At 39.9% G+C, this 23,564-nt stretch overlaps 1 protein-coding gene across 3 annotated transcripts; it reads left to right on the top strand.

Moving 5' to 3' along the window:
- The first annotated feature begins 3,229 nt into the window (after positions 1-3,229).
- On the top strand, positions 3,230-22,934 carry LOC122653103 (zinc finger protein VAR3, chloroplastic). Of its 3 annotated transcripts, none has more exons than XM_043847031.1 (7): positions 3,230-3,770; positions 6,372-6,489; positions 6,673-7,019; positions 19,990-20,109; positions 21,999-22,115; positions 22,272-22,367; positions 22,505-22,934. In XM_043847031.1, the coding sequence occupies exons 1-7, from the start codon at positions 3,292-3,294 to the stop codon at positions 22,617-22,619; spliced, it is 1,392 nt and encodes a 463-aa protein (XP_043702966.1). In that variant the 5' UTR covers positions 3,230-3,291; the 3' UTR covers positions 22,620-22,934. The 3 variants fall into 3 exon arrangements, with proteins under 3 accessions (XP_043702966.1, XP_043702965.1, XP_043702967.1); XM_043847030.1 differs by having other exon boundaries at positions 22,272-22,370; positions 22,508-22,934; XM_043847032.1 differs by lacking the exon at positions 19,990-20,109 and having other exon boundaries at positions 22,272-22,370; positions 22,508-22,934.
- The last annotated feature ends 630 nt before the right edge of the window (positions 22,935-23,564 follow it).

The following is a 23,564-nucleotide window of genomic DNA, read 5'->3' as shown; positions in this document are numbered from 1 at the left end:
GACGTTGACAGACCCGGATGTACCTCTCAACACGATAGGATTCATGTAGTATATCTGTGGTTAGGCTCAGTTCCCTATGCTACGACCCTTACCAACATGGGTTTAGGTGTTGGGTAGCCAGAGCACCTGCTGCATGTGGAGAGTTAGAGAGGCCAGGCCAGGGGTAGTAATGGTTATTGGGGTCTGCCTCTGGGTGGTGATGACTACGACCGGCGCGGGCTCCATAGTAATAATTGAGGTTGCATTGTGGTGAGAATGGAAGGATCCACAGTGTCTTCCCTAGTTATTGCAGTAGCATATACCCATTGACTTAGTATTGTGTGTTAGGTGGTAAATGAATTAATAATGGCATGCACCATGGACTATTTGTGATTGTGTGATTGTGCATCTCCTTTTCTCTCTCACTAGCTCGGTGGAGCTAATCCCCGTGTACACATTCTTTTTAGATTTTGATGCAGATGATTTCTGTGGAGCCAGAGACCGTGACTGAGGATCATGGCGATGGTTGCCCATGATGATTGTGCCTACGGGCTGTATTGATACTTGGGACTTGTTCTCTTCTTTTGTTTTTTTGGGGCCACGTGCCTTGTATAAATATTTATTGTTATACTTGTTTTGGGGTAGTTATGCTATTGTCATTGGGGATATCCATCCAAACTATTTATGTATCACTTAGCCGTATAAACATGAGGTAACTACTGTAAACGCTTCCGCTTATTTTATGATCGTTGGAAATGGAATATTCCTTACCTTTTGTACTCTGAATTTTATGGTATGTTCATATTAGACTAAGACTTAATTATTTCATTTACGCTTCTGCAAACTTTGACTTATCTTGGAATGTAATATTCCTTTGTCTTTCGCACTCTGATATTATTATATTGTAATATTGGTTTATGACTGTGAGTTGACCACTGCATCGAGATCCTGGTGGTGAGGTGGGATGACGCGTGTCACCCCAATCATACCCTGATATTATATTTTATCCCTTGTCGGGATAGGGGTATGACAGTAAAAATGCACCTTATCATGGTTGGACCATCACTCCTTCAGGTTCGGCTATGCAGAGAGTTATGGGGAAGATCAACCATTGTTGTATATTATTCAAGAAGTAGAATAGAGAAGTTTTGGGAATATTCATGAGAATATAAAAAACCTAAAAGTTGAACTTGAGCATCTTCAGGCCTTCCTGTCTCTTCTTTCTCTCAAGAATTGGAATAGAAAATTTCTTGATTAGGAACTTAAAAAAGAAGGAGATGTAGTGGTAGAAATTAAGAATTACTTGCAGTGTGATGACAAAAAACACTTTTTTTTTTCATACCTCTACTGTTCAACGTCGTCACAAGAACAAAATCTTGAAGTTGAAGTTGCCCTTAGGGCAATTGACATCCACTGAAGCTGAAATATCACACACCCTTTGTAATCATTTTCTTGAGCAATACTCCACTGAACCGGTTGATAATGAGGCTTTAGCTCAAGTCTTAAATGCTGTGCAACAATTAGGAGATTACATAAGACCTCATATTTGATAGAGAAGACTCCTGCCACCCGCCTCCTCCTTTTTATATTTACGAAAACTGAGGAAAACTAGACGCTAAAACCAAGTGGCCTAGAAATGGGAAAGTTCTCTATAAGATGCAATTCGATTCAGACATAGGGCTACAAGTTTATGATCAGATCCTATCACCGGAAGGGTCTCAAGATGGACATTGTTCCAAAGGGTAAGCTAGATAGGGTGGGCTATACTTTTGTTCATAACTTCTTCGGTAAGATTAGGAGTTTTCATTTTATTTATCCAAGTTAACTTTGAGTTGCTCAAATGGATATTAATGAGGTCTAATAAGCTTGAGATTATAAAGCGCAACCCCTGAGCAACAGGATTCAAGGGAACTTTTCCTCTTTTCAGTATACAGTTGTTACGTCAAGAAATCGTTGAGCGGTCCTGCGAGTGTCGTCACCTGCAAGTAGACCAAGGGGTCAATAGAGAGAACCGGTGTGGTTCCGGCCTAGGGCTCTCCGATGCCAAAGTTAGATCTCCTGAGCAAACAGATGAATGTAGAATTCAACATGAGTTTTTATGTCCCCTCTGAGGGTGGTGTACCTTTCATTTTATAGTGGAGTATGATGATATGGAGAGTCCCAGTTTGATGGCGAGTGTGCTGTTGAATGGATAGAGGCCCTGGGTAGTAGGGCTCTATCCTGATTGGTCCTCTCCTCGCGGGAGGGAGTGTCCTGGTGGTATCAAGATCCTTGGCGGATAGATACTCGCGTGTGGTGATAACGTCATTGGTGCTTGAATCCGTCTGGGTGACGTGACTTCTAAGCGGTGGCCCAGAGTCTTGGTGGTGGCATAAGTCTGTAGTGACACGATTGGGTCATAGACGAGCGGCCTCGGTGTCCGTGTACATCACGTCTGCGTCCACGATGCCGCGCTTGGGTGAGAGACCACGCTTGGGTGAGAGGCTGCGCCTGGGTGTGAGACCACGCCTGGGTGAAGTCGCGCCTGGGGGAGGCCGCGCCTGGGTGCAGGCCACTCCTGGGTGAGGCCGCGCTTGGATGCAGGCCTCGCCTGGGTGGGGCCGCTCCTGGGTGCTGGCTGCACCCGGGTGGGACCCCCGATTGGTTCTCCTTGGTTCTGGAGCGGGTTGCTTTGTGACACGTAGTAGCCGCTGACTGGTTCGGTGAATCTTGGATGTATCAACAGTGAAAAGGTAAATTTTCCAATTACAAATATAAGGTAAAAGTTGTGCACAATGCCAGCTCAAAAATGAAATTGCACATCCCCTCATATATTACTGTTCATTTGACGAGTGATATGACATAAATAGCGTCCCTTTTTGTTAGATTCCAAAAGGCGAAACTGCACTCGAATAGCATAGGGAACCCTCTCCCACAAATATAATAATAGTATGCTCTATTAATTGCACCCTTTTGTTTTGATAGGTGGTTTTAAACAAATCCAATTAGGTGATGATAAATTTAGAGGTAAAGGTCTACCCTATTATTTTGGAGGGCTTACTCTACTACTTGTGGACTTGGAGGTCATTGCCAACACATCAAGGCCCAAAAGGTCATTTCATTTTTGTCATTTGTGATTTGACAGCTGGGTGATTTCTCCTTGCTGCCCTAAATTTCATATCTTCCGCAGGCATAGAAGACGTTACCGTGTGCCGTGGCTACTGCCTCCAACACGGAGTTGAAATTATCTCATTTTCCCTCACTGCCTCTGCCACAAGCTTCGAAGGTTTGCTGGTTCTCTAATGGAAGTTTAACTTAAAGAACCTTACAACTATGAACATGGCCACCGCTTCAAGGCGCTTACTTCTTGGGACTTCCGTTTTCCGAATTCACAGACATGCCCCTGCAACTCCATGTTCTATCTTCCGCACCCTACTCAACACCCCTTCCTCTCACCGCCCCCTCACTTCGTTCCCTCTACGGTTCGCCAAAGCTTCACCTTCGACAAGGCCACACTTCCACTGCTATAGCTCTTCTGCTGCCTTAGATAACTCAATTGACAGCACCGAAGCTCCTGATTCTCACCCCTGGCCTGAGTGGGCCACCTTCCTCGATCGCTTGAAGAGTAAAGGATATTTCGATGATGAGGTTTCTTCTCCTGTGGAGGACGGTGAGGGCGAGGGTGAGGGTGGTAACAGTGCTTCTGCCAATTTGGTTGGGGATTCTACTGTTATGGGTAACTACTCCAAAGACTTGAATCGCTTGAAGAATGCTTGTCTCAGTTTTGCGCGTGAGCGGTTCGACATTTTCAAGTATGGTTTTATTGGTTGCTTCTTTCAGAACTATTTCCTCTACTTGAGTAGGGAATACATATAGTGTGCCTTTCGTGCTTCAGATTTAAATTAGAGCATAGTTATATGGGTCTCTGTAGCTTTCTGATTTACTTTCGTTGAATGTATAATTTATATATCCACCCCCACTTCCTCCCCGCCCCCCCCCCCCCGGCCCCCCCAAAAAAAAAAAAAAAAAAAAAATCTTTCTATTGGGTTTGCTTCAAACGATATGTAGTTCCTCATGTTTACTGTACTTAATCCTCCTACATCACAGAACGATGATAAAATGCACAAACAACAATAAATAATTGATTTTAAACATTATCTTATTGTATTGTTTTAACACGTGTTACAAACTCAGAAACAAATGGATAGGAGCAAGTATCGTTAAAGAAAGTAATAAGTAGAATGGTGGGCAGCTGGAGCATTTCAGATGGGTAGCTAGGTTTGAAAAGAATGAAATTATGAGGAATAGAACTTCAATTAATTGAATCTAATAGACTTGATATTGGAAGGGAACAATGTCCATTTGAGGACTCTGCATTACATAGAATAAAGCTGCTATCAAAACCGGATTCTAAAATTGGCTCTACCTAGCTAGATGGTAACTAATCTAGATTTTGTATGGAAAAGTGGTTGGATGCTATCAGATCTCGGGATACAGACCTGAAAAGATGTTAGACTAGAAGAATGGTCGCTGTCGGGAATCAGGCTTTGGTATTTAAATATCAGAAGCAAGCTGATGCCAAGGAGAATGGTGATGATAAACATCAAACCATCAGTAGATTAATTGGTGAAATTCATTAAGGAAAAAAGTATGGGGTAATAGTTGAATAAGGATAGGTCATACTTCATAGGGGTGAGAATATTAGTTTCAGAAACACAGGGCAGCAGTGGGAGAAAGAAGAATGATGATGTGATATTTTAGGATGTTTGAAGCTTGACCGAGAACATTGAATCTCTCTATCATCAGTAATCACACCGTTTATGAAAATAAAAATTCCTCATGAGATGTCGCTCCTAAAGAATTCCAGAGCAGTACAAGCCTCCTATTTTAAAAAATTAAACAAAGAAAAAAGAAAAGAAAAGGAGGTGGAACTCAATTCCTCACTAGAGTAAAGGGGGCTAAATGAGTTACATAGACACTAGGTCTAGGGCCTTATTTCTTTGCTTTTTGCAGGTCAAATATCCAAAGCATAGTTGTCAAGGCGTCGCCGTGCCACCTAGGCGTCGAGGCGGCTTTTTTAGGGTCTGGGCAGTTGTCGCCTTAGTGGTATTGAACGCCTTGGTCCTTATTTATGCCAAATATCATTTAAGTAAATTCAATTTACTTAAGATATTATTCATAAATAAGCTAATACCCCTATTTGAATCCAATAAAAATAGTTAAAAAATCAAATTCTAAAAGGATAAAAAGTCAACCCCTCAATTCAAGAACAAAAACTGGATTTTCGGTGGTAGGTGAAAATTTCAAATTTCTAATGTTGTTTTTTTTTTCTTTCTCAAATCTAAAAATTTCATAAATCTTAATATGGTAAAACATTGCTAAAAACCAAAAGAGCGGTAAACTATTCATTTGTTTCTGATATCTAAAAAAATATTTTAATTCAGAGCGATTTTGACAACATTCGTGCACACCAAATAAGGTTTGACCGGAATGTAGCTCCTTCAATATAAATCAGATTTAGCAATCTTGGATTTGTTGGAAAGCTGGTTTGTGCTCTACCTAGTACAAAAGTCTCATGTAAAAATAAAATCATTTGACCAGTCAAACTTGTTAGAGAACAAGAACATTTCTTTAAATCGAGAGCAGTTTAATTACTTATAGATAAGATCATTTTTCCTAAGAACAGTATAAACCAAATGTGCAACTAGGTATACCATGACAATGACCAATTCCAAGAACAGCATAAACCAACTGTATGTTTTGATTGTTTCAAACTTCCAATAACTTGCTTCTTCAGTTCTGCCGTCTTCTAGTTCTATGTTGATTTTTGATGACTTAAAGTGGCTTAATGTTGATTTTTGATGATATAAGGTATGTATTGTAACATGCTAAATAATATTAGAATAAAGGGGAAATAAAAAGTAACACTTGGACGCCTTGGTTGCCTAGGCAACGCCTAAGCGCTTAGGCACCCCTCCACAGCCTTGGGTCGCCTTTCCGTCTTGACTATGATCCAAAGGAAAAAAAAAAGAGCTTCCTTACATTCCTAAAGACTTTATGGACATTCCACAGAATAGTTAACATGTCTTACTATCAATTATAAATTCTGAGTAGGGGTCTTCTCTTACGTGTTCTTACTGCAATTTTATAATACTTGTTCCTCATGTGCCATACAGTTACTACGTTCTTTGTTTCTTTAGACATGTCTGGGCTCTTATACCTGCTGCTTTTTGCAACTTTAAATAGACTTGAATAATTTTCTCAACACTTGAATATTTTGCTAGAAAGAGCCATAATAAATTTATTCCAAGTTGTATGATCTATCCTCCATGAGAGAACATTATTGGCCAGGCATGTCTGAAAAGCATGTTTATATTGTTAGTTATCTAAACCCTCAATGCTTTCTGTTGTAGATCATTGTCCAAAGAGGACATTCAAACTGTTGTTGAGTGTGGGTGTCCTAGTCTGTTTCGGAAAACCGTCAATTCAGCAAAACGATTGAGAGCATTTGTAAGACTTGATGAAGGAGATGTAAGTTCTTTCCTATTCTTCGTTTGAAATCATCAGTTACAAAATTTCTGCCATATCTAGTTCAAGATAGTAAATATTCACAAAACCAGATTGCCATCAGTGTGCTTATTGGCAATTAATGGATCACTGCATAAACTATTCAAATTTTGTGACATGAGATTGGTAAATAACTCTTTCAAGCAGGTATGTAGTGCCTGCAATCTCCGAGGATCCTGTGATAGGGCCTATGTGATACTCAAGGAATCTGAAGCGCCCGCCCGTACCGTGGATATTGTGCGTATTTTGTTTATTTACGCACTAGATCCACTTGTTCTTTCTGGAGGAGAGATGCCACATGGTAGAGAGCGTGTTGAAGCATCAGCACGCAAACTGCTTTCTGAGCTAATTGAACTGAGTGACACTTCCCCTGATCCTGCACTTCCAAAGCCTGCTGCAAGACCTACCAACAAAAAGGAACGGGATGAGAGGGTCATGGATCGTGTACCGACTCAAAATGTTGAAATGAAGAGAGGAGATTGGTTATGTTCCAAGTAAGTTATCCTGGAAGTTTGTTTGCTTGAGCATGGAATCTTATGTATATGTTCATTGTATCGATTTCTTAGTGGGGCTACAGAGTAAATAGAAAAGGTGTAAACTGTTGGATAGCTTGAGTTTGTTTCCACTTTGAGACTTTTTGAACTGCTTAGTTCAATAAGTTTACTCATTTCCTAGAGTATTACTAGTGGCTTTAAAAATTTCATCATATATGCCCTAATCTGAAACTTTCCTACGGGCTACAGCGGATACTATATTTTTTTTTGGGTGAATAAGCAGATAGTATTTTATCTTGTCGTATAATAGAAATGATGTGGAGATTTATAATGTCCAACATTTAAGATTGCCTTTACCCCAATCATGGCTTGAGATATCCAGATTGTAGTTGCTTCTGCATAGATTAGTTGTTTGAGCTTTATTTCTGTAACATAAATTTGTCATACTTGCTAAACAGTAATTTCATTCTTATCCTTTCGGTCATTGGCATTAAGAATGCTATATGATTGGATTCACAATCAGACATTGGTGTGAGGTGAATCGGAAAAGTGTGATAAACTTATGCTTTGAGCTGAATTGTTGGGGGGGGGGGGGGTACTGTATGATTAGAGATCTCATACATGCTTGTAAGAAAATGGGCTAGAAAAAGGGGAAAACTTTATGTTGCATTGTTCCAGAATCTGAAAATGGAGTGGAGTATCAGATTAGATGGGGCCCGAAAATATGAGTGATGGGCTATTAAGCTCCTTGTATATTTAAATTTTGTGGAAGCCACTGTTTACATGCACTATTAAGGACTTCAATGGATAATATAATTGTCTGTCTACTGAATTATTTCGACTTTACTTAGTCTTATTCCCACATCCCAAGATATTCTCATTGGGGGAGGGGGACCAAATGGCAAGGTTAAACCAAGCTCGAAACCTAAATATTTTGGCCGAAACTGAAATTTCAGTCAAAATCTGCCCAATTTCAGCTGCAAGTTTCAGTGAAGGGTTTCGAGGCCCAAATGACCAAATTAGGTCATGAAACTTTTAAACCCTTTTTTAGGCCCCTCTATTCATAGTGGAACCATTAAAAAATACACTTAAAATGGTAATTTGACTACGGAGCCTTGTTTGGTAGTATAGGCTGTAAGCTGCTATGCACATTCTCTAATATGGCTTATTCCACACAAAGTTTAGTATTAGAACACATGTAATTGAGTTCAAACAACTTCAATATGCATTAAGAATGAACAATATAAAATTTCCATGAATATAACATCATTTTAGGATCTGAGGTTTGAGTCCCCATGAATGAAGCGTTACACAGGGTGGGGGGAGGCTTCGTGTAACCGGGGTTTTTCCCTAAGGCCTGAATCATAAACCCGGGCAGGTTCAAGGGTTTCCTTGTTAGGCCAAAAAAAAAAACAGTAAAAATTTATAAACCATTTCATAAATCGTACATCATACATGGTTCATTACGAAGACTCAAAGATATGAGAGTTGAGAATACAAACAAGTCAACCCTAGGCCCTTCCTAGAGTCCTAGTACTGCATCGAGTTCCAGGCAGGGTCAAAACCACTAGAATGTTGCTGCTGTTGCAAGCAATTTATCCTTTGACTGTATCATAAAAGCTAGCCATGTTTTAGTATGGCAGAAGAAACGCTCGAAGTCCTCTAGAACAACCCTCTAAATGGAATCATCAACATACTGGAGATATCCTAACCTAGGGTATAGATCTCTGAACCGTGAGGAGCTTGATCAAGAGCTACTGTTATTGGATGGTGCTTATGGAACCGACACTGGCATGTATGGTTGGGGGGCCAGAAAGTCAGAAACGAGAAGATGCTGTCTAGAAATGATGACCCAGTGTGTGACTGAGCAGAGGGTAATGATGATGAAGAGCTAAACTTCCCATAGCCACCATAGCCACCATAGCCACTATACCCAGCATAGTTGGAACCGGTGCTTCCTGTGGCATATGATGGTACACATCCCTGCCCCCCATGCATGCTACTCTCCTCCAGACTCAGGCCTCTGAGAGTGTCAGTCAAGGTTGTAACATCAATGTCCATAGACTCAATGTTATCATCCTCCTTAGGTAGTGGCATGAATCAGCGACGCGGGCCTCTTGAGTAGTTTGCATGTGTTGACGCAGGTGGAAGGTTCAGATCTGTAATAGAGAGATCAGATCTAGTTTATAGGGAGGTTAGGGATAGGATAAAGAGAGAAGATGAGGTTTCAAGATCAGATTTTGATCTTGGATGAAGAGAGAAGAAGAGACGGGGGGATGAGAGGGAGTATCGTGAGAGAGAGGAGAAGAGATGAGATTGAGAGGGGGAGAGAAAGAGAAACGAGATTAGGGAGAGGGGAGGGATAGAAGGTGATCAAACACACCTACTGATTTCCAGTGAAATCCAATAGTCAATTTATTCTTCAAATCTTTCTTTCATTGTTGGATTACATGAGTATGTAAAGAAAATGAAAATGACTTTTAGACTCAAGCATTAATCACCTAGAAGCTAACTCCAATAAAGCATTATATTACCTAGAAACTAATGCCAAGTAAAATTAATTACTTAACACAAACTCTTGGACTCCTACATAGAAACTTGAAAGACCCAACTTGAAAACTGAAAAGTCTAATTAAAGCACCTAAAAAAAAAGAAATCAACTCATTAACTAAGCCTAGAAAAATGAAAAGACACGTTGGAATATGAAAAGACACTTTAAGAAAATTAAACTCAGGTCTGGTTGCTCTTTGGGGTCGACCTCATGGGCCCCACCAACAATAATATCGCAGGGACTAACCCTGGTTGGACTAACCCACGGCTGGGCTTCATTGAGGCTGGTTCTTGGCCCTGTGGGTTGGTCTAGTTCTAATGTGAACCAAAACAGCAAGAGGGATCTTCTTCAGGCGTGATACTGCATCACGTGTGGTGGCACGTGCACTGTGGGCAGCATCCTGTGTGACATAATCGAACTAACCCTCGCTTGTGAAGTGGATTGACTCAGGCTCTGGCTCCGGCTGGTGGTACCCCTTGCGTATCCATGTAAATATATCACTCCATCACCATGACCATCATCGTAATCATCATCATCACCACCACCAGATGGGGATGGTGTGAGTGTGGCCACTGGAATGCAATCAGTCACCGTCCTCATCATCACCCACGCTAGCCTGAGACTCAAAGGTCAGGTGTTTGTGAATGAACATGGCCCTCTTGGGATGCCATAAACTCGTCGACATCAGTACTCCCTGTTATGGTTGGGCCTACCCCTAGGTCGATCCATGACAGGGACACCTCAGTCCCTCACCCACTCGTATAGGGGATCCTCCTCATTTGACTCCACTTGGAAAATGTTGGCAAGCTCGATTGGATCTTTATTACCATCCATGCCCATGCGTATGTGTTCCATCTTCAGTCTTATGTTATAATGTGCACACACCAACTGTTCAAACCATGCGGGACTGAATTGGTTTGGCCTCTTGGGGTGGATGAGTGAGAATGTATTCCAGTTGCACTCGCATCCATAGATGGAACATGTTTGGGAGAACACCTTTATTCCTATCTTTCTCAAGTTAGGTGCATCACTCCCTTAGAGCACCTACCATTCACCTGCATTCGAGTATTAAGATTGTAACAGAGTATAGATGAAGAAAAACAGAACCGAGAATGGAGGAAGAAGAGAGAAAGAGAAGAAGATGAGGAAGAAGAGAGAACTGTTAAATTGATCAGTCTCCCTCATAATGCTTGTATTTGTAATCTCAAATTACAATAGAAAGGGGAACTCCTAATCCAATTAGGAATTCCAAATCATGATAGGATTCCAAGTTACAATAGGAAAAGAACCATGAAATAAAACTAGAACTAGAACTAATAATTCAAACTGAAACTAAGACTAACAACTCACAGTAGAATTAGGACTTGACATAATTAGAAACTATAGGACTAGGAAAATAGAAGATACACATATCAACCAAATCACTGTTTATGTGAACAGTACTTCAACACTCCCCCTCAAGCTGGAGCGTACAAATCACCTAGACCCAGCTTGGTACAACTTCGATGAAAAACAGGTCTAAATAGAGCCTTTGTAAACATATCACCAAGATGATTGGTAGTAGAGACAAACGGAGTAGCAATTAACTTCTTCATAACAGCATCCCGAATAAAATGACAATCAACCTCAATGTGCTTGGTCCTTTCATGAAATACAGGATTACTTGCAATATAGATGGCAGCTTGATTATCACAAAACATTTGCATAGGCTGAGTGATGGGAAATCCCAATTCTTGCAGCAAGGATTTTACCCACATCAATTCAGCTGTAGTATGTGCCATTACTCGATATTCAGCTTCAACACTTGATCGAGCAATAGTTGTTTGTTTCTTGCTTTTCCATGTGACTAAATTACCACCCACGAAGGTACAAAAGCCAGTAGTAGAACGCCTATCACCAACAGCACCTGCCCAATCAGCATAAGAAAACCCAACCAAATTAGCATTCCGATTAGGTCGATAAATAAGACCTTCACCAGGAGCACTCTTCAGATAGCGCAATACACAACAAGTAGCATCCCAATGACTTTTCTGTGGACACTACATAAATTGACTAATAACCCCAACAGCAAAGGATATATCCGGACGAGTGACTGTAAGGTAAATGAGTTTGCCAACTAATATTCTATATCGATGAACATCTGAAAAATCCTCACCCTCAATGGACCCAAGTTTTTTATGGGGATCCATGGGAGTATCTGCTGGTTTGGAAGCAAGCATTCCAGTGTCAGTCAAAAGGTCAAGAACATATTTCCTTTGAGATAGACTAATACCTCTCTTGCTTCGCAAAACCTCAATACCAAGAAAATACTTGAGAACTCCCAAATCCTTCATCTAAAAGTGTTGATGAAGGTATGCTTTAACTTGGGCAATACCAGAAGCATTATTACCAGATATAATAATGTCATCCACATAAACTACCATCACCACTACTTTTGAATTCTGACGGCGAACAAAAACAGAGTGGTCAGAATAACACTGTGAGAATCATACCTGAGTAACAATGGAGCTGAACTTATCAAACCATGCTCTTGGAGATTGTTTCAATCCATAAATTGCCTTACGAAGCTTGCAGACTTTGGTAGACTCCCCCTGAGCAACATACCCGGGAGGTTGCTCCATATAAACCTCCTCTTGAAGATCGCCATAGAGAAAAGCATTTTTGATATCCATTTGATATAAGGGCCAATCAAAATTAACAGCCAAAGAAATAAGGATCCGAACGGAGTTCAGACGAGCAACAGGAGAAAAAGTCTCAAAGTAATCCACACCATATGTTTGAGTATAGCCTTTAGCAACTAAGCGGGCCTTTAGCCGCTTAACAGAACCATCTGGGTTGTATTTGATAGTATACACCCACCGACACTTAACAAGATCCTTCCCAGCAGGCAATGAAACCAGAGTCCAAGTATTGCGAGATAACAATGCATCCATCTCTGTGTCCATGGCAGCTTTCCAACCAGGGTGAGAGAATGCCTCATGGTGGGTGTGAGGGATAAAGTTAGTAGACAATGCAGAAGCAAGTGGGTAATAATGGGAAGGAAGATGAGAAATAGAAACATAGTGCTCAATAGGATAAACAGTTAAGGATTTTTGGGTACAAGAGCGAGTACCTTTACGAACAACAATAGGTAAGTTGATGGAGCCTTCACCATCAGAATCAGGTTGGATGTCAGGCTGATCGGTGTCCGCTGTATCACTTGGCAAGACCGGAATAGTAGGTGTTGTGGGTAATGGAACAAGAGCCGGTACAAGTGGCTGAATAGTGGTGGCTGGTATAGGTGTAGTGGTGGAAGGTAAGGGCGGTGGTCGACGTCGACGATGGCGATAGACCTGAATTGGTGAATGAAGAGGAATAGTGACAGGTATGGGTGGACCTAGAGGATCTTCATTGTTCATAGTAGATGGTACAATAGAAGAAAAATAGGGAATATTTTCAAAAAATGTGACATCTGCACTAATAAATTGTTTGTTGGAAATGGGATAAAAACATTTATACCCTTTTTGGGTACGAGAATAACCAAGAAAAACACATTTAATAGAACAAGGTGATAGTTTATCAATGGCGGGATGAAGAATGTGAACAAAACACACATAACCAAAAACACGTGGTGGAGAAGAAAAGAAAGGACTATCAGGATGAAGAATAGAAAACGGAATTTTATTTTGTAAAACAGAGGATGGCATACGATTAATAAGATAACAGGCAGTAAGAACGGCATCACACTAAAAACGTTTAGGGACATTCATGTGAATCATAATAGATCGGGCAACTTCGAGTAAGTGACGATTTTTGCGTTTGGGCACCCCATTTTGTTGTGGAGTGTACGAGCAACTAGTTTGGTGAATAATACCATGGGTGACGCAAAAATCAGAAATCTCAGTTTGCTGATTAGGGTTTGAAAATCTGAGAAGAGTAGTAGGAACCAATCAGCTGCGGTAGGGTTTGTAAACCCAGAAGTAGTAGCAGTAAATAGGGGTTTGAAAACCCAAAAGTAGCAGCAGTAAATAGGGTTTGAAAACCCAAAAGGAAACAATAGAGAAGATGAACTGCAGGGTGAATCTGTAAGAGAAATCAGATTTCCCAGATTAATGGATCAATTGGAGATAAAATAGCACCTGATATGAAAACCCTCAATGGATTACTGCAGGAAGTAGTAGAGAGAAAAAAATTAAGTTGAATCTGCAGTCTTCAATAGTAGAGAGGATCCACAGATTTGGATCAGTATTATATGTAGAAGAAGTCTTCAACAAAGGCAGCTTCAACTTAAGGATCTCCAATCGATCTAAGAACTCAGGTAGATAGTATTAGTAGAAACCCTAGTTTTCACTTGAAAACTTCATCTAGGGTTTAATCCATAGCAATATGCAACAGTGGGTGCTGCACCCCTTGAAGAGAAAAGGCTTTAGAAGACCCTCAAACCAGAATCGCAGATCACTTACAGTCTAAAGGTGATGCTCTGATACCATGTAACAGAGTATAGATGAAGAAAACCAGAACCGAGAATGGAGGAAGAAGAGAGAAAGAGAAGGAGATGAGGAAGAGGAGAGAACTGTTAAATTGATCAGTCTCCCTCATAATGCTTGTATTTATAATCTCAAATTACAATAGAAAGGGGAACTCCTAATTAGATTAGGAATTCCTAATCATGAATGGATTCCAAGTTACAATAGGAAAAGAACCATGAAATAAAAGTAGAACTAGAACTAACAACTCAAACTGAAACTAAGACTAACAACTCACAGAGGCATAGTAGAATTAGGACTTGACATAATTAGAAACTAGGACTCCAACTAGGACTAGGAAAATAGAAGATACACATATCAACCAAATCACTGTTCATGTGAACAGTACTTCAACAAAGATTATTCATGTTAAGTGATTGTACTTGGTACATATGTATATGAAATGAATTGAATGGAGATAAAATGACAAATAATGTAGTGGGCCTACTAGTAGCTATGGTTTCTCAACTAGACTTTGCGTCCACCCGACCAAAAGTCCCAAGAGTATCCTTGAAGGTCTTTATCTATCCTCATTTCAAACATTAGTATTGTTCGCATTTATATGAAATCGAGTAATTACCTTCCTTAAAAATACTTGGCAAACTACCAAGTCTCACCTCATTATTGCACCTCAACTTTATAGTTGGATTTGGCTCCAACTTGGCCACCACATTTTCCACTGCATCTATTAGTGATTGATCCATCCCAAGTGAACTCTTGTTTTTGTATTTGGGATTGAGATAAAATGTTGGGAATGATACAAGGAACTTGTCAATATTTGTGAAGATGTAATTGGAATGTAAATTAACTCAAGTACCTTAAATTAAAATAAAATAGAAAACTCACCAGCCCTATGCATTGGATACATCAAATGCTTCTCCCATCGATCCTCAACAATCTTCAGGTACACCTTCCCACCATTTGGTAACGTTGCTCTCACACGTTCATCATCTCCATGGCTGCATATAGGTGTGGCATGGTAAGCTTCTCTTCTCAGAGTTGACCATCCTCAATACCTTTACCACTGGCTCTAGTATAGGATCGACCTTCTTCAGGTCCTGCCAAGACTCGTCACTAGATATGGTCACTTGTGCTGCCCTACCCTGTGGCGAACCCCCTCTAACTAAACCAATCCTTTGAAGTACACATGGACCTCAGACCAACCATCTTCACCTCAAAAGTATGAGAAAGACACTGGGGGGACATAATCCGCCTTACCTTGAATCCAACATCCAAAGATTTGACTAAACAAAATTAGAAAATAAAAACCAATACCCAACCTAGTGTAGTCCTAGATAGGTAGGAGACCTACTAGGAGCCAGACAAACAGGACTTGTTAAGCTGCTGGTTCGATGGGGGCAGAACTGTGGTTCTAGGTCACTTTTAGGGTTAGGGTTAGGGTTAGGTCAATGGGAGTATGTATTATATGGTAAAGCTGGACAGGTGTAGTGGAGTCTAATGAAATAGGTTTAATAAGTTTTGAATGGTTAAGTAGGTTAGATGGATATGGGCAGCAACCAGGATTAAAGTTTTAAAAGGGGGAAGATGAGGGAATCTAGGGTTGTAATAACAGGAAATCAGGTGGTTGAATGGGCTGAATATTTAGGTAGAGTGTGGGTAGGGTGGACTGGAATATATACTGAAAGTTATAGCTAAATCAGATGGTTAGATTTGGAGTTATGAAGGTTTCCTATTAGAAGTAGGAGAGAGGGGTAAAACTATAATTTCAGACAATCGGCTAGGTGGATGGTGCTGAAATTTGAATTGAGTATCTCTTAGGGTTTGAGGAAGATTCGATCAAAAGTTTAGCAGGTTCTAACGTTTAGATTGGGCTGGGCAGAATTCTCACGAAAATCACCTTGTATGTGACCTTCTAGAAGGGAAGAAGAATAGTTGCAGGTTTTAGGGTTCTAATGGATCTATGGTTTTAATGGTGGATGAGGAAGGTAGTAAGGATTGAGTATTAACAATGGGGATCGATGGGGGTGGGTTTAGAGGATTAGGAGAAGAAGGGGATGACTAATAACAGTAACAACTTACTGGGTAAGGCAGGTCTTCAATGGCAGCAGCTTGAAGACTAGAAGCAGGTCCTCCCGATCTATAAGATGCAAGGAGTCGATTGGACTATCCACCAATTCCTTATAACAGATCTTCCCGGTCTACAAGACGCAAGGAGTTAACTGGAGTTCCACCAGCCCCTTCTCCTTGATATTACTCACAAGGCAACACTCAATAGAGCAAGGTAGTCGCAACAATGGCAGTAAGCAAAAGCTATTTTTATGAATCAAATTCGTGTTCAATACTTTGCCCCCTTACAATCTTATATAAAAGACTCAAAATTAGACTTCTACACTTAAAAAGAAAGGCCTAACCCAATCCTTAACCTATTAGGTAACTTAAATTGACTAGGAAACTGAAATAGACTCAAAATAGAGTCCTAATCCAACCCAACTAAACAACTTAAAAGAATACTACTAAAATCACTTAAATTGAGCCACTGAAACCAGCTTTGGACCGGTTCAATTTAAAACATTAAAAACATGAAATAAAACTAAGTATGAGACTAAAATATCTAATCCCGTATGCAACCTAATTACCTATATTTTAGGCCCATAAAAACGGCGTATTACATAGAAAACCCATGGGATCAAAGGCCCACCATGTATATAACCCAACCCTAGACTTATTCCTAATAAATAAGCCCATTTTGTTGATGAATCTGCATCACAACCGAAATACAAAACCAAAGGAAAGATAGGCTTCCGCATGTACAGATAGATTGATGACCCGGCCTGTAAGAAAACTACTACCATTTTTGAAGTCTGTCAGTGAGAAGCGTTGTTCCGTTTTGTATAGAGTTTACTTTTTTTTAGCACTTCACTTTTTCGCGGATTCAAAATCAGCCACAAGACCAAACTTTTGTGTAATGCAATGAAGTTGGTGGCAAATCAAGTAATGCCAAGCCTTACCAAATCTCCACCGCGCTTCTCTCCCATTAGATGTAAAGCATATCCATGGTTGTAGACAAATGTGGTCACTTGTCTTGCCCTCTCAACCACTCCGCTACCATGAATCTTTTCCCTATATCCTTTAGCATGAGGTCAATGTAGTGGGCTGCACATGTTATCCAAAATAGGTGATACCTGTTGTTGTGCATCAATCTCTCACCAGCCTTCTTAAAGTTGTTCCCGTTGTCTGTCACCACTTGGACAATATTCTGCATCCCCACCTCCTGTACAACATCTTTCAGCAATTTATAGATATACTTTGTAACCTTCTTCTCCTTGGATGCATCCTTAGACTTCAGGATGATAGTCCTACAATCACAAATGGCCATGAAGTTGATGATGGACTATCCAGTGGGTCCAGTCCAACCATCACACATCACAGTCTCTCCATAGCTCTCCCATGTCTTCTTTAATGAATCAATGTATTCTTCCAGTTCCTTATTCTATTGTGGCTAATAAACATTCATCAATTCCTATGCAGTGAGCCCCTTAACTCATGGGCCAACATTCCCCACAATGTCAAGCATGCCCTAATAGTATGGTCCCTTAGTGGCATTAGCTGAGATGCTATGATAGAATAAAAACTTCAAAACGGTATCCCCCACTTTATCTTTCCAAGCAGACCAGACTTGTTTAAGCTTTCTCTGTTTGGTATCCATAGTTGTCAAGGCATCGCCTAGGTGTCCAGGCGGATCTCTAGGGGCCTAGGCGACTGGCGCCATAGTGTAGGGCGCCTTGCATTGGTTTAATTGGTATCGGACCAGGTTCTGGAACTTATTTATGCCAAATATCATTTAAGTAAATGTTTCAAGATATTATTCATAAATAATCAAATACCCCCTATTTGAGTCCAATAAAAATAGTTAAAAAAGTCAATTTCCAAAAGGATAAAATGTTAACCCCTCAGTTCAAGAACAAAAACTTGACTTTTGGTGATAGGTGAAATTTTCAACTTTCTAATGTTGAGTTTTTTTTTCTTCCTCAAATCTATAAATTTCATAAATCTTAATATGGTAAAACATTGTTTAAAACTCAAAGTGCGGTAAAATATTCATTTGTTTTGTTATTTAGAAAATATTTTCATTCAGAGCGATGTTGACAACATTCGCGCACACCAAATAAGGTGTGACCGGAACATAACTCCTTCATATAAATGAGATTTAAGCAATCTTGGATTTGTTGGAAAGCTGGTTTTGTGTTCTACCTAATACAAAAAGTCTCATGTAAAAATAAAATCATTTGATCATTCAAATTTCTTAGAGAACAAGAATATTTTTCTAAATCGAGAGCAGTTTAATTACTTATTGATAAGATCATATTTACTAAGAACAGTATAAACGGAAATGTATGTTTTGATTGTTTCAAACTTCCAATAGCGTACTTCTTCAGTTCTGCAGTCTTCTAGTTCTATGTTGATTTTTGATGACTTTATGTGGCTTAATATTGATTTTTGATTACTTAATGTGACTTTTTTATGACTTGATGTTGCTTAATATTGATTTTTTATGACTTAATGTGGCTTAATGTTGATTTTTGGAGATATAAGGTATATATTGTAGCATACAAAATAATGTTAGAAAAGAGGGGAAATAAAAAATAACACTTGGGCGCCTAGTCGCTTAAGTGCTTAGGCATCCCTCCACTGCCTTAGGTTGCCTTGCCGCCTTGACAACTATGCTGGTATCCTGAGTCCTAAATATGGTAGAATACTGCTGAAAGACATCAATGGGATCATCATCATCATCTGGTACTGGTGATGAGACTGCACTCACATTCTGTGATCTCCTGAAAGGCAACTCCCCCTGCCTCTGGTGCAGCTGCTCTAGAGCCAGAGGAGCCAACTCCTTTCCTCATTGCATCCTTAACCCTCTCTGCCTGGTGTGTGACTTGGCTCGCTGCCTGAGCCTACCATATCTGACTTCTCTCTGCCTCTGTCTCCACACTAGTATGCATGTAATCACTATCAGAATCATCCAAGTCGGCCCCTGTTGCAGTGAGTGTCTCTCTAGCATTGCCTCACAAACTCCTCTCTATCCTGAGTCCTCAATTTTTTTTTTTGCCTTCTGTTTGGTTGGCAGCGAAAATATATGAGAAATTATTGAATGTGCTGTGCTGTGCTGTTTGTGTGTACTGGTTGCCCAAATACGGTATTTGGTCTTGCTGGGCATCTCTATATGGTTCAGAGCCAAAACTGGATCTGAGCAAAACTGCATATGAAAGGCTAGTATTCACGCCTTTCTTCCCAAGTCAGTTGTGTGGGCCACTTTTTAAAATATTTTCAAATCTTTTCTGATTCCACTGATCAAAATCAATTTGGATGGCAGAGCTCCATGACATTCCGTAAGCAATATATGTCCAAGTCATTTGAGGAGGCATGGACATGCGCAGTGGAGGCCTTTGAGTACAGAAGGGTTATTTGATTCAGATTGAAGGAGCTAAAAAAGTCAGGGGTAGGCCTGAAATGACTCTAGGAAAAGTGGTTAGGAAAGACATGCATTGTTTAGGTAGTAACAAGTATGGCTTTGAACAGAGCTGATTAGAGAAAAAGGATCCATATAGACACCACCATTTTGTTGGGCTAAGGCTGAGTTGAGTTTTTTTTTTTTATTTTTTAAATATATCTTTTTATTGATAAAGCATGTTTTACTAAAGTTATACGTACTGATATTGTTGTCCACCAGTAGGTGAATAACACTATCCTTCTTGATGAAGGAAATTGTTAGTGTGTAATTTGTCAACAGTAAAATGTAGATAACATCATACACTAGCCAAGTGTGGCCTTCATTCTCGGTATTAAAGAATTTGCGGGGAAAAGAAATTTTTTTGTGCTGTTGTCAGGGGCCTGTATTCAAATGTTTAGAATTTATATGAGGAGATTGAATGATAGCATTTTAATGTGGTTTCAGATGCAACTTTATGAACTTCGCTAGAAACTTGCGATGTCTAGAATGCAGAGAAGAAAGGGAACCTAAGAGAGTTGGTGTGGATGATGTTGAAATGAAGAAAGGAGACTGGAACTGCCCACAGTGAGTCTTATTTTCTTATTTGACCCTAGGAAAAGTTGTTAGGAAAGACATGCATTGTTTAAGACTAGTAATCAGTATGGCTTTGAATAGAGCTGATTGGAGACAAAAGGATCCATATAGCCAACCCATTTAGTTGAACTAAGGCTGAGTTGAGTTTTTTTGTAATATATTTTTTATGGGTTGTTATTCATGTAACAAGGGTGGGTTACATTTGGAAAAATAACAAAATGGTGAAAAGACTAATACACAATAAGCAGTGAGACATTAAAGGATCAATCAAATGGGGCAAATTAGACATTTCATTTTCTTTTATTAGAATCTCATGGCTATCTTGCAAATTGAAATTAAACATGGTATTTCTGTCATTTCATTAAACTCGCTGCCCTGCCCTCCATCGTTTCTGGCGAGATCGAGTTCCCTCAATGTCTCAAATTGAAGCCTCGACGAAGACAAGCCTACAGCCACCTCCGTTCAAATTGCCGCTGCAGCCATCGTCTTCTTCTTCTAAACCCAAATACCTACGCTTCTTCCCCGACCCCCGATTTCGAAACCCCATTTTCACTCTTTGCGGCCTGCACTTTGTAGACACCGGCGGCCAGCAGAGGGCCAGCTTCTCTCTCTCCATTTACTTACGTCGATTGCAAAACACCTTTTTCAGAAAAAGGATAAAGAGTAGAAAGGAAGAACTGAGGAAGGCCGAGTAAAGAGAAGAGAGAATCGGGAATTTTTCAGGGTGAGAAAGGATCGTTTGATGACTTCCAATAGATTGATTCCCAGTTTCAGAGGGAAGAGATGTGCCTGGGTTCCATGCGAAAATCTTTCAAGGATTCTCTTAAAGTACTTGAAGTTGAAATTCAGCACGCCAATACACTGTAGGTTAATTAATTTTTATTCTTTTTTTGCTTCCCTTTACAACTTTTTCTAATGGCGCTTCTTGAATCTTCCCTCCTCCCCTTGTTTCCTTTGACTTTGTGCTTGGAATTTATGGCTACCTGAAATATTGCTTCGTGGTTTAATCTATGAAAACTTTTTCTAGTTGAAGTTTCTGCCTTTATTCTTCAATAGGTGCTTCAAATTTGTAATTTTTGGCTCCAGTTTCATTCTTATTGGGATTATTTATTTCATCCCCAGTCCCCCTTAACTTGTGGTTGCTTTTGATGCATTGACAAACCCAGAGTTTTACCTCAGTTGCAAAGTCCATGACTTAGCCGTCGCATGGTGTTGCGCGCTGCCTCCGTTGCAGAGTCCAACAAATCCGACCTCCGCATGGTGCGGAAGGAACGAGGGAAAGAGAAACTGAGGGATCAAGAACGAGATACTGGGGGAGAGGGAGGGAGACGAACTGTTAGCTTCACCGGAATAAGAGAGAGAGGGACGATATAGATGATTTTGGGGAAGATGGGTTATGCTCAATTACGTTTTAACCCTTTTTAAAAAAGTTAATTAAAGTACTAAGTTTTCTTTGATTTTTCAGTAGTGGATGCGATTTCACTCAATTACCCTCGTAAATTTATTTCCAACTGTATCCCTAACTGTAGTTTTAAGAGGGTAGTAACAGTCTTGTTATGTTTGGATAAATAACAGACCCTTGTTATGTTAATAATTCCCCATTTTTTATTGATAAAGCATGTTTTACTGAAGTTTTATGTAATGATATTGTTGTCCACCAGTAGGTGAACAAAAACATCCCTCTTGATTGAAGGAAATTGTTAGACTGGTAATTTGGCAACACTAATGTAGATAACATACACTAGCCAAGTGTGGCCTTCATCTCGGTATTAAAGAATTTTGCGGGGAACATAAAATTTTTGTGCTGTTGTCGGGGGCTTGTATTCAAATGTTTAGAATTTATGAGGATATTGAACGATAGCCTTTTAATGTGGTTTCAGATGCAACTTTATGAACTTCGCTAGAAATTTGCGATGCCTAGAATGCAGAGAAGAGGGACCTAAGAGAGTTGGTGTGGATGATGTTGAAATGAAGAAAGGGGACTGGAACTGCCCACAGTGAGTCAATTATTTTCTTATTTAACTTTACTTGCTCAGCACATCTACTAGAAACTTAACTGTATCCTCGTGGCTGTTATGTTGGTTCTGAACTAATTATTGATTTGACCGTTCGTTGATGAATGAATGCATCTTCCACTTGGATTTCACGTGCAGGTGCAGATTCATGAACTTTGCTCGCAATACTAAGTGCCTGCGTTGCCAAGAGTCACGACCAAAAAGACAGCTAAACCCTGGGGAATGGGAATGTCCCTCGTAAGATCTCTCTCTCTCTCTCTCTCTCTCTCCCCCAACAAACACACACCCCCACCCCACCTGGAATGCCTGCAAAGCATGTATGCACAATTGAGGTTTAATTCCAGGGTTGATTTAACTTTGTATTGTTCCAACAGTTGTGATTTCTTGAATTATCGAAAAAATATGGTGTGCCTGAAATGCAACTGTGAACGCCCCAAAGACCCAGCAATGGAATATGAAGGCCAGATATGGAAAAGACCTCGTTGAGTGGCTTCTCATGGCAACGTGTTCAGAAGATGATGATGACATTCTTCAAAATCATGATCTCCTTGGCAAAGTTTCTTCCACTTAGTGGTTGAATCAATGCTCAAGAATTGAAGTTATCTTCTGCAAGAAAGAGAAACAACATCATAAAGGCTTTGAGTGGCTGCCAAGAATTCTTTTATCATAGTTTTTCCCCCCCCTCTTTCTTTAAAGGTTTAAAATATAACATCACAGCTTGAGCTTCTCCATTAGTAGGGCGATATGCGCTTTGCATTTAGTCAAATCTTGATATTCTAATGGAGGGAATTTTTTTTGGTGTGAACTAATTTGGAACTTTCATTGTGTTTCTTATAAAAGAAACTAGAGGAGTTGGTATAATATAGCAATATTTTAGTTTTGGTGCAAGGACAATACACCCCCCCCCCCCTTAAAAAAAGAGAGAGAGGCTAATTTAGCTATATTATAAAGGTGCTTATACATTGTGTTCTTAATGACTACTTCTATGAGCCTTTTTTTGTTACTGTACATGAATTTCTTAGATTTTGTAGAATTAGTGTAGCAGGTAATGTTTATAGGGAAGTTTAACCCAGAATAAAGAATGCCATCTATCACAGATTACAAAAAGACACTATTACTCAGCCTATTCCAAAAACAGCTTGGTTATCATGTCAGTGACATAGCTGGCTTCGAGTAATACTTACCTGATGTGAACCAAAGATCCTGATTGAGCAAATTGAAGAGGTCTACTATCCATTTTCAACTATCTAAATATCCAATGACAGGAACTGCAGGTTGGGTGCCTATTTTCATTTTACATTGGTGGCTGCATATATGATTTTTTTTTTTTTTTTTTTGGGGGGGGGGGGGGGGAGAACACTTCAAAGTCTTCTACTCACAGGATTTAAAAGAATGGAATCAGGATCTGGATCAGTCTTGTCCGGATCATCA

Source organism: Telopea speciosissima, chromosome 2 (assembly GCF_018873765.1).
Source record: "Telopea speciosissima isolate NSW1024214 ecotype Mountain lineage chromosome 2, Tspe_v1, whole genome shotgun sequence".
NCBI classification, from domain to species: Eukaryota; Viridiplantae; Streptophyta; class Magnoliopsida; order Proteales; family Proteaceae; genus Telopea; species Telopea speciosissima.
Note: the sequence above shows the minus strand (reverse complement) of the source record. Positions and strands in the feature narration are given on the sequence as shown.

What these genes read in the sequence shown, in the direction of transcription:
- LOC122653103 (XM_043847031.1), top strand. Translation starts at nt 3,292, where the DNA reads ATGAACATGGCCACCGCTTCAAGGCGCTTACTTCTTGGGACTTCCGTT. An exon ending in GAGCGGTTCGACATTTTCAA is followed by an intron (nt 3,771 to 6,371) that starts GTATGGTTTTAT and finishes TTTCTGTTGTAG; the next exon opens with ATCATTGTCCAAAGAGGACA. An exon ending in GGAGACTGGAACTGCCCACA is followed by an intron (nt 20,110 to 21,998) that starts GTGAGTCTTATT and finishes ATGTGGTTTCAG; the next exon opens with ATGCAACTTTATGAACTTCG.